An 11,387-nucleotide genomic window follows, 5' to 3' on the forward strand; every position below is an offset into this window, starting at 1 on the left:
TCGGTGTTTGAGCTGTGAAGGTCAGGCTGCAGCTCCCACTGGAGCAGGGAGCACACAGTGCACGGGCAGCTCTCACTGCAGGCCTTTGCTCTCCTATTTCAAATGTAACACCTGGAGCTGTGCCAAGCTGGCCCTGCCAACGCCAGCCACACCTATTCCCCATGTGGTGGGAGGAGATTACAGACAGCAAGCCCCTATCTTTTAAAAATAACTGGCAGATGTCACAGAAGAGTAAATGCTTCCCACTTTAAGAACAAGATTTTGAGTTTAGAGCTAAAAAATGGATTAATGCACAGGACTGAATTCTAAAATTTCAGGTAACAAGGTGCACTCATGTGGATGCCTTGCAGCAGGAGCAAGCAGCTCCTGTGTTCCAGGCAAAAGCAGTGGAATTGTGTGGTCAGGGCACAGCACAAAGGTAGAACAGGTGAACTCCCATCTTGGCAGCCCCCAAGGCATTTCAGAGATGTATCCACCTTAGGAAGAACTCGTACAAGAACTGAGCACAATGTGCTTGTACCTGGACACTTCAAGTGACATCACTTTGATAACAGTGACAAGAGAGCGAGAGCATTTGAAATTCTCATCCTTTAATGGTCAATGATAACTTCTGGCTGGTTCTGTGTAATACAATTAAACAATATACTTAAATGTTTCCCAAAAAAAAAAAGAAAAAAAAAAAAAGAAAAAAAAAAGAAAGCAGCTCTCACACCCCTTCTTTCTATTGCTTTCTTTCACTGACATTCTGCTGCTGGATTGGACTCCCCTGGCCTAACATACGGATCTCAAGTCACCACACATCCACATCTCAAGTGTAACGAAGAGCTGAAAAACCTTGGTGCACCAGTGATATGTTATTTGAAAAATAACAGCTCTATCAAACCAAATCCTTCCCAGTCTCCACCGCTTCTCAAAGAGGAAAAACAAAATGTTACTGTGGGAGTCTTAATACACTTGTCTTTGTGGGTTTCTCTCTTCCCTGCTGAAGTCATACAGCATAGAGTTCATAGATCTTCTTTACACAGTACACCAGGGCAGCGAGTGCTATCGTGTTGTGCAGTCTCTTTCTGTGCAGGTCGTCCTTCCTCACCAGCACCACGGGAGTGGACGAGGTGAGCGTATGCAGGGGCAGGCGCGAAAGTTTATAGGCATCGTACTCCACCTGGTACTTGCAGCAGGGATCAAACTGCCACGAGATCCCGTACAGGGTGCAGCAAGCCACGCTCAGCACTCCAGCAGGCAGGGAGATGTAGTGAGAATAATCTACAGGCAGTGCCAGGGGGGTGAAGAGGCAGGTGGTGCCTGCCAGCACGGCCGTTTTGTGCAGGCAGTTCCCCACGGTGATCCAGCGCGCCGTCTCGTCCCCGATGCGCGTGGGCTCGATCACGATGTACTTGTACTGCGCCTCCAGCGCCTGCTCCAGCTCGTACTCAAACTGGTCCTGAGCGTTCTCCCCGTTGTAGATCTCGTGCACAATGTAACAGTCCGTGGAGGACAAGGTCACCCTGGTGAGGGGAAATGAAGAATTAAAACTACAGGGCTGAAGGACAAGGCTGTTCACCCACCCGGATGGGAGAGCAGGACAGAAGCGCCCCAAGTGAGGGCAGCCCCTCAAGGTCACTGCCTGTTTCACAACCAGCAGCTTCTCAACTCAAGCTTCATTCCACATCAGCTGATTACTCCTGCTGTACAATAATTCATCCTGAAAGAAGGCAATGTATTTTTCTTACCTTTTCCTAACTTGGAGGACCTAGAACAATTTGAGAAATAGGGTCTTGTAGCAGTCCTGAAATGGTTTCTCACACTGTTACCCAAGCAGAAGTGTCACTAACACCTTAGTGACCACGACACATCACTGAACAAACCCCACAGACTTCAGGAGCTTTCATAGACACCAAGACAAGCAGCTCACTGATCAGGAGGACAAGCTGCTCTGGGAGGTTTGGAGAGAGGAAACATCTCCAGATGAATACATTTGCTTTCTGATGCAGCTTGCTATTTAGTCCTCCATAATAGCACAGCCTAGTAAATCCATGGTAGATCCAACAAGGATGGCCAAGGAACACTGCTGAAAGGGAAGGTGAAGAAGGCAGCAGAGCATTCAGTTTGTGGCAGAACACTTCCCTCCCTCTCCTGAAGTGGGATGCAGCAAAGCAAGACATGAACAAGTTTTTAACCCAGGCACTGTTCAAACAGTGAAGAAAGAGCTGCTCACTTCACCTAGGAGCACATTTCCTACTCAGGGGATTCAGGGAACTTGTATTGGAGCAGCAGCTTTCAGCTACTTAATGTCACATCAATTTCCACCTTCCCTCCACCTTCTTCACCACATCACCTTATATCTGCAGCTACATTCATGTACAGACTGCTAAGAAATAGGATTATGACTGTTCACCTGCTCTGAGAAAGGGTAAAAACCTGTCCATCAGAACCAGGCAAAATCCTCTCTTCTATGCAGAAATGAATATTTCTGGCATACTTGTGCTTAACCAGAGCAAAACTGAGCACATGGCCTAGCAAAGATAAAAATATCTAGCAGATTCCTTTAGCAGAAAGAGAACAAATCACACATCTGACCTAATCACAGCAGACAAAACAGCCTCATCCCAACAGCATTCAGACCCCCGTGATATCAGGAGGAACACACTGCTGATGTGGAGAACAGAATGAGCACTTTTTGCTCCATTAGTGCAGTGGTACTTATGTGCATGCACTGGAAAAAAAGGGAGAAAAATACACATTCACAAGCTGCTGTTGCCAAACATTATCCTTAATGTGCAGCTCCACTCAGGCTGCAAAGGGGATTGAGCAGTGGCCAGCTGTAATCAAGAATATTGTTAAATTACAAGCTGTTGCAGACATGGCTGGGTTTGTAACAGCAGCAGACACCAACCAGCAGGACCTGAGAGGCACCACCCTCTCCCAAAGCACAGTCATAAGCAGTTTCATTAAAAGTCCAGCTGGAATTTATATAACCTACAAGGAAAACTCAACTTACAATGTAGTTATTGAGTTCTTGCAGTGCATTTCCCCCTTGGCCTGTTCATGGGTAGAAAGAAAAATAAAAGTCCAGCTTAATTCTGTGCATGCTGGGGGCTTCTTTAGGGCAATGAGTTGTTAGATATTGTTGGGAAAATTACCATTAACCCTTTCAGCACAGGATGTGGTGGGCTCTGATGTTCTGCAGTGAATTGAGAGGCATTTAGAGAAAAAAAAATTAAGAACAGGATCTATATAAGGATTTTCTAACAAGAAACCAGTTAAGCAGGTGTTACACTGACACCAAGGACACAGCTGGTCATGGTTTCTGCCAAGGATTCTTTTCCCTGATAACAGCTGCTCCAAGTGCAGCTTCTTCCAAATCAAAAGTCCAGTTTCATTGCAAAAGACATAGAGAGGCTTAAGGTAACTGCACACCACCACCCATGACTTTGTGAAACCACTAGGGCATAATGACTTCATGGAAAAGCTATTGCTGAAAGGCATTTTCAAGCTGGAAGCCAACCCACTGCTAACCCAACTTTCCAGACAAAATTAATATTCCCAACAAGGAGCACTTTCAGTGTTTTGTAATACCTAGGAACATGCAGATGGGTGGGCAAAATAGAGAAGGAGAATCCAAATTCAAGAGAGAACTTCCCAGAGGCGTGGGCACAGCACAGTTGTCATTCCACATCTCCCTGTCACCACTGGGATGATGTGAGGCCATTCCAGGGATGATGTGAGGCCATTCCTTCCCTGCCTCTGCAAGAGCCATGGGAGCTGAGCTTCTAACTCTAGGATTCAGTACCTACATGGGATTTCTCCAGGCCCAGCACCAGGACAGGTGGCACCAACCCTCAGCCTCGTTTCTCCTTGCTCAGTTTTGCCTGTTCTTCCCTCTGAACAGCCTTTTTTCCTTTCAGCATCACTGCACAAGCAGAGCCACACCACAAACAGCCACCTGTCAGCAGGAATCCCACAGCCTGGCCAGAGGCAACACTGCCCATCTCCTCTGGAATTTTCTGGCTTGCCAGGCTCTGGGGCTTTATAACAATACAGTTGAGAAAAGCACATGCTTTGTTTTCTTGGCCTCCAATGCCAAAACAAGCAGAATTTCAAGTATGTTCTGCTGGGAAAAATAAAGATTTATTGGGAACTGAACGGCACAAAGGCTCCATCCCTGAAAGAGTCCCCCCTCCAACTGTGCTGCTTCTGCAAATGAGTCCTCTAAAATCAGAATAAATCTCTATCATAGTGCTGAAGCTGCAAATGGCAAAACAGCCAATCCAAAAAAGATATCTGCTTAAATAGGACATGTGAAGAGTCAGCAAAGCAGGCAGCAAGTCTCAATTTCTGCACAGGGAAGTGGGTATCATGTATTATTTCCACACAAGAACTGGCTGCCCCTGGAGCATGGGAAGCTGCAAACTGTTTGGATTTCAGATGATACAGAAAGAGACTCAGATATGTGGGCTTGAGGAGGTTTCAGCTGAGGACTTCACAGACACAACTCTCCTGACACAGCCTTTCCACTGAGCACAGCAGCTGCACACCAACAAATCCAGTCAAAGCAACTGCATCTGCTCAAACACTGGAGGCTCTGGAGTTTGCCTTTTGGAGCTTGTCACCCACCCTGGCCATGACAAACACAACTGCAGAGCTCTGCAAGCAACTCTGAGCTGGCATCCACCACTTATCAAGTGTGGGGATTTGATATAAACTCCATTTTACTTGAAAGAATAGTAAATAACCAGAGAGCACCTAATGCCAGAAGACATAAAATGCTGCCAGCTGTTCAGAAGCCTGATAGGCTGTTTACCAGACTGGAGCCTAAAAGCAGTTCTTAACATTATTCAATCAAATGATTTTCCAGGACCTGTCTCCCCACTCCAAAGAAGAGGGCACAGTTAAAAAGTTGTAGAGCTGTTCTGTAGGAATAGTTCTAGGCCTTATATCCAAACATTTGTTCTACTGCAGTTTCAGGCATTCTATATCTGAGAACTTTCAGTGTCTCATTCCTGGTGCTGAATGAATGCCTGGATGGGAGGATGTGACAGAACTCTCAGCTATTCAGCACAGCAAGATGTAAATCACTTAAAACTCAACAATGTCAAATTTTGGTATTGCCCAAGTTAAAAATAAGGAATCCATTGTTAACAGAGCTGCAGCAGCAGGAGGGGCAGAAGTGTCTGCTAGCTATAGAGCAAGCTTCAAATTACATTTGGATTGTCTTCCTAACATGGGAATATGGGAGAGCACCAGGAGAGGGTGAACAATAGCAGCTCCAGCAGTTCATCAAATCCTGAAATGGTCTGGGTTGCAAGGGACCTCAAAGCCCACCCAGTTCCACTCCCTGCCATGGCAGGGACACCTTCCACTGTCCCAAATTGCTTCAAATCCTGCCCAACCTGGCTTTGGGCACTTCCAGGGATCAGGAGCAGCCACAGCTTCTCTGGGAATCTGTGCCAGGGCCTCACCACCATCACAGGGAACAATTTCTTCTGAAGTTCCAGTCCTCAGAGTGGCTCCATTTCTCTGCTTCCACCTTGGAAGCAGGCTCCTGGAAACAGCAGCCTGCCTGGTAAGTGGAAATTTCAGTTGGATAGTCTTTATGGATGAAGAAATAAGAAACATTCCAAAGAGGAGGCACAATGGCACTCCATGCTTTGCCAGGTGCCAAGTGGCAAAAGCAGAAACAAAGGAACAGAGCAATGGGAACAAGGCAGGGGAAAACATCCTGGGAGAACCCTCAGCATCCTCCTACCACTGCCCACCTGCAGTCTGGAGAAGGACTGAGCCTCCTGAGTTTGCTGCCTTCAGCCTAATGGCACCTGCCAGACAGACTTCTGGTGAGGGTTTCAACTTATCCAACTATCTCAGTTCTGCAAATGCTCAAAATCACACTTGGAAATAATCTTAAGCTGCACAAGTACAGTTCTGGACAAAAATAAAACTTCTTTTGAGCCCCTCCCATAACATGCAGGTCAAGTTTTGGTAAAGTTTTCTCTCCTGGGCAAGAGTTTTGCTCAGAGCACCAAACAATCAGATTAACTGAAAATGGAGACCAGTTTGATAAGTAGCTAAAAAAATTAGAAAGAAGAAGCTTGCAGCAGTGTGATAACACTTGGTCACCAGCAGCACACACAGCCCAGCTCAGCAGTGCAAGAGGGGTTTTGTGCTGGCTCTCCAAGATCTCAGAAAAAGGACATTAGAGATGGCCAGAGCATGTCTGGGAGCATTGCTGGCATCTCAGGCAAGCTGGAGGAAGTCAACAGAGTCAAGGCTTGACAAATCCAAACACTAAACTTCCCTCCCTCCAACATAAATTCTTCCTGAAATTTAATTGAATTCCAAGATTAAGAAATGAGCTGTGGCCTGGCTTTAATTCTTAGTGGAAATATTCCACCTCCCAGTCATATTCCCCAGAGGATGTTTCTACTCAGGATATGGTGCACAGAAAGCACAAACACATCCCACCCTGAACACCTGGAGAATTGTTCCTCTGCTGAAGGTCCCCACAAGCCACCAGGCTCAAGCCCTCAGCCAGGGCTGTCAGGCCTGGGGCTTTAAGAAGGGCACTCAAGCAGAGGAAGAACAGGAAATGCAGGGCAATAAAGCAAGACCTGAATTCAGAAGATGCACCTTTAATTCAAATAGGAAAAAGGACAGGAGAACATTGGGAAGCTCTTCAAGCAGCCTCAGGGAGGGACAACATTACCTGAACTCTAAGGAAAACATCACCAGACCATTACAACAAATCCAGCCCCAGACAACAAGGAGGTGTCAATTTTAAGTCAACTAATGATTAGCCAGGCTGATGGAAATAGGTCAATCATTGCTGCAAGCAGAGCACAGAAATCTGAGCAGTGCAGGCAGCGAAAGGGGAGCTCTGTGAGGGCACCAGTGCAGGCAGTGCTGATGACATGGAAGCTGCTCTTTCCAGAGTTTGTCAGAACATCTCCCAGGGGAACAAACAACATGCTGTCCACTGCTCTGGCGGGCACCAGGCTGCCTTTTGTACAGAAACACCCCACACAATCCTGTGTCTGTTCTGTATGAAAAAGTTGTTTTGGTCTACAGATTAACAATTCCCTTTAGACAGGCTCCATTAAAGAGTCTATCCAGAATGAAGAAAAACAAATATTTAATTGGTTCTCTTCAGTGGTTTTGGTTATTTTATTTAACATTATTATTTCACCACTAGAGCCAGCTGGAGTTCACAGTCAACATCCTTTGAAATTAATGTCCTTACATTCACTCCTAGCAAGGAAAGCACTTTTTAACCAATTATAGCTTTCTCAGTATCAATAAAGTCACTTATGAAGGGACTCAGTCTCCACAGATATGCTGGTCTATTTTTTTTTAAATAATTTTAAATGAAAGCTGCTGTATTCTCGTAGCAGACAGGATTTGATTCAGTACTGAGTCTCCTCACACCACCTCCGACACACAGATGCCTTTTAGAGCGGCTGGCTGACAACTACAAACCCTCCTTGAAACAGCTCAGCTACCAGGAGAACTGGATCAGCACATTCAGTTCAAAGGAACGTGTCTTTGGACAAGAATCCTGCCCAGAGTAAGAAAACTGTATTCAGCCTATAAAAAGCAGATGTCATCATGTGATGACATCAGGTCTGTCAGCGCTGCCTTTGCTCAACCGGTGCTGCAGCAGCCTGGCAAGACAGGCAGGGGTGGTTTGGGATCAGCCACTGAGGCACAGGCAGAGGCCCAGTCATCCACAGCTCCTGCTCTGCAGCTGCCAGGAAGGAGCAGCACCTCCCTGACATCACCCAACACCTCGTGGAATTCTCCTCCTGCCACGTTTGTCCAGGGTGACACCTAAAGAACCACCAGCTTTTGATGGGGATTGTGAAACGCTGCTCAGGGGAGGATGTGCTGTTCTGTTCTCTTCCATACCCTTCTCACTGGCAAAGGAAAAATAACAAAAGCAGCAGGTTCATGGAGTGACTCGTGTTTAGGAGTATTTTTGATTATAAGATCAAGAGCAATCACAGCTTTGAAAAAAAGATCACCTCAAACAACAATTAGATTATTGTACAGGTTACAGATGAAGTTACACAGTAACAACTCACTTTTAAGTCTGCGTCAATTTTCACCCTGGAAGAATAATTGAAGTTATTAAGTGTTCTTTTCCATATTCTGTTTCTTCCCTTCTGCTGGGAGGACACGTCTGCCACATGAAAACTCCACACCTCCCATGTTGGGGCAGTGCCAGCCCTGGGTGCAGACAGTTTTACCACTGTGGTATTCTTAGCTGTTTATTTAAACCACGCTGATGCAGGAATTCCATTGGCCCTTCCAGTTCAATTACTTTTGAATTCCCTGAACATAGGCAGCATTCCTGCAGTTCACAATAGCGCCAGAATTTTCAGGGCTACTTGTGGCTCTCCTTGGCCGGGTGGATTCAACAGCATCAAAGCAAACGCTGCTGGATCACAGCAAGGGAATAAAGTGAAGCAAAAGCCACGAGACAAATGAAGGGGGATATCAGAGTTTCTAATTAAGAGGGATATCAGAGTTTCGAGGCGAGGCAGCAGGACAAAGAAAAACTCAGAGAACACTGCAGCAGCTTTCAGCAGCTGCCGGTTACATCAGTCAGCCCTGGGGCAGAACAGAAAAATGCCAACGTCAGGAAATGCGGGATAAACCCAGACATTTTCAGCAGGTGGAGGGCTGTGCACACAGGTTTTAAAGTAGCTCGACCAGACACTGTCTTAAGCTGTGCCAGGGGAGGTTCAGGACTGACATTTGGAGGGATTTCTTCACAGAAAGGATGATTAAACACTGGAATGGGCAGCCCTGGGAGGTGGTGGAGTCACCGTCCCTGGAGGTGTTTAAGGAAGGACTGGGTGGCACTGAGCGCTCTGCTCGGGGTGACGGGGTGGGGATCGCTCCCAGGTTGGACTCGATGACCTCCGAGGTCTTTCGAACCTAACTGATTCCGTGACATATCCCTCCGTCTCTTTTCCCCATTTTAAAGTTGCGATTCCCAAACTTCCACCGCTGCTCCGTGGGTATTTCCAGCCTGTGCCGGCCGCTCCTCCGCGCCGGCAGAGGCCGGAGCGCGGTCCCGAGCTCCGTGCCCGCCGCGGCCCCGGCAGAAGGAGGTCACCCTGGAGGACTCGCCGCTCCCTCCCCGCCTTTAAAAATAGCCGTGGACGGAAGGAGCCTCCCGGGGCCGGCCCTCCTCTCCCCGGCCCGCAGCGCCGCATCCCGCCGCGGGCAGCGCTGCCCCGGACGCGCCGCGGGCCGCGCTGACCTTCCCCGGGCCCGGCCCCGCCGAGCGCCCCCGGCCCCTCCGCGCCTCAGCGCGGCCGCGTCCCGCGCCCGCCCCGCCCGGCCACGCTCCCCTCGCGGCGCCCCCGCCCTTGCCGCGAGGTCGCGGGGCCGCCGCGGGCGGTGCGGCCCCGCAGCCCCCGCCGCCCCTCGCCGCCGCCCGGCCGCCCCTCACCTGTCCCGGCCGCCGCCGCTGTTGGTGCTGCCGGGGCCCGCGCGCCTCCTTCCCCACGCCGCCATCTTGGAGACACTCGCCTCGCAAATGTCTCCGCCGGCGGCCCGCGGGCGCGCCGCGATGCCCGACGGAAGATGTAGTGCGTGGGGGCGGCGGCGGCCGCTGCTTGGGGTGGGGCTGAGCCCGCGGAAGGACTACAAGTCCCACAGTGCCTCGCGCCGCCGCACGGCCGCGGGGGGCTCTGGGGCGTGTAGTCCCCTGCACGGGGGCGGTGGGGCCAGGCGGGCACCGCGGTGAGAGCCCGGCGAGACCCCCGGGCACAGCCCCGTCACCGGCGGCGGAGCGGCTCCGCGGGGCTCGGCTCGGCTCAGCCCCGCCGCCCGGGATCCTCCAGCCCGTGGGAGGAGCGCGGCGGCGAGTCCCGGCCTGCCCCGCGGCCCCGCCGTAAGGAAATGTGGCTGCCCAGGGTGGGCGCCGTTCAGCATCGCCTCCTGATCCCAAAAACCCAGGGGGCTCCTTCCCTGGAGAGACTAGGGATGGAGGATCCTCTGTGTAGCACTTCCCTGGAAGGAGAGGCGGTGCGGTTTGGGGGTGAATTTCGCCCCCTGAATCAATCTCGAAATAGGGGCAGTGGATGGGGAGACTCCCCTGCTGCATCTCTGAGGAGGAATAAATCACAGAATCACTTAGGAAAAGACCTCAAGATCATTAATTCAATATAAAGTTTAATACCAAACGCTTCTCTAGAATTGCAGTGTAGCTTTGGTACTGCCAGAGGTTTCCCAGCTCCTGTGGATCCATCAGAAGGTTTTGTGCTTGGATGGTCTCTCCAGGGTGCTTGAGCCTCTGCAGGGCTCCCTCTTGCTCCGGGCTGGATTCCTCCCAGAAGAGGAGCCTTTTTATCAGGAATTTTAAGTTTTCCTTATCAAACAGCAGCTCCTCGCTCCACACCCCCTCCTTTCTCAGAGCCCTCCTCCAGCCTGACAGCGCTGCCTCTGCATCTCCTGCTCCTACAAAAACCCTCTTTCTGACAGCATTATTCCCAAGTGATGTAATGTGACTGTAAGAACAAACCCCTGGCTGCCTCCACCTCCCCAGGCATGCCGAGGCCCTCCCCCAGCGCTGCCCTCCCAGCTGTGTTTTGGGGGGCAGCTGTTTCGGGGGAGGTGAAGGCTGCATTCACAGGAACAAGGAGGTGTTTGGGAAGCGTGCCCAGCCCGGCAGAACGTGCAGCAGGGCTGGGACAGGCCGGAGCACGGACTGTGTGGAATGTGGAATGTAAACAGAGTGTGTTACCAGCAACAGCCCGGCCACAGATCCCAACCGGCCGTGCTGTCCCTCGGGAGCAGCAAACCCCACGCTCCTGCTGCAGCCCAGGGGCAGCTTGTCACGCTGGATCAAATCATAACTGCTCCCCACACCAACCTTCCTGGCAATCTGAGTTATCCAAACTCAGCCTCTGCAGCCTTCTCACAGTGCTGGGAATTGACACAAATGCCCTGCAAGGATCCTGAGCGCCCAGGCTGTGCTCCCAGCCCTGGGGAGTGCTGGCTCCAGGAGGGAAGTGCCTTGTGTCCCTCTGAGTCACCTGCCTGCCCACCTTGCTCTGGACAAGCACAGCAAATGGATATTTAAATATTTTCATGCCCATCTTAAAGCAGTGGACACAAACACTGAGTGTCTGCTCATTTGCAGGACAACTCCCAAAGACTGGCCTGAAATCCCAAGGAGGAATGGTGAAGGTGAGCAGGGCTGGATCAGCTGGCAAAGGAGAGGAACCAGTTGTGATCCTGCTCACCCTGAGCTCTGCACAGTCACCACCAGGTCAGCCAGCCCTGTGATCTCAAATAAAACACAATCCTTTCACCCCTTACCTACTGATCCTTTGCAGTGGGAGCATGTGGTCCCCCCAGCACAGCACAGCCACTGCAGC

The 11,387-nt window shown here is 50.3% G+C and overlaps 1 protein-coding gene across 1 annotated transcript; it reads right to left on the minus strand.

Moving 5' to 3' along the window:
* Positions 1–573: 573 nt before the first annotated feature.
* TMEM11 (transmembrane protein 11) lies at positions 574–9,603 on the minus strand. The gene is made up of 2 exons (XM_054644030.2): positions 9,455–9,603; positions 574–1,505 (listed from the first exon to the last, which is right to left on the minus strand). Exons 1-2 carry the CDS (start codon positions 9,517–9,519, stop codon positions 989–991), a joined length of 582 nt encoding a protein of 193 aa, XP_054500005.1. The 5' UTR covers positions 9,520–9,603; the 3' UTR covers positions 574–988.
* Positions 9,604–11,387: the final 1,784 nt, after the last annotated feature.

This window comes from Agelaius phoeniceus, chromosome 16, assembly GCF_051311805.1.
Source record: "Agelaius phoeniceus isolate bAgePho1 chromosome 16, bAgePho1.hap1, whole genome shotgun sequence".
NCBI classification, from domain to species: Eukaryota; Metazoa; Chordata; class Aves; order Passeriformes; family Icteridae; genus Agelaius; species Agelaius phoeniceus.

Excerpts from the sequence above, each read along its gene's own strand:
- TMEM11 (XM_054644030.2), bottom strand. The coding sequence starts at position 9,519 with ATGGCGGCGTGGGGAAGGAGGCGCGCGGGCCCCGGCAGCACCAACAGC. Across the intron at positions 1,506-9,454 it reads AGCGGCGGCGGCCGGGACAG|GGTGACCTTGTCCTCCACGG; the intron begins GTGAGGGGCGGC and ends TCCCCTCACCAG.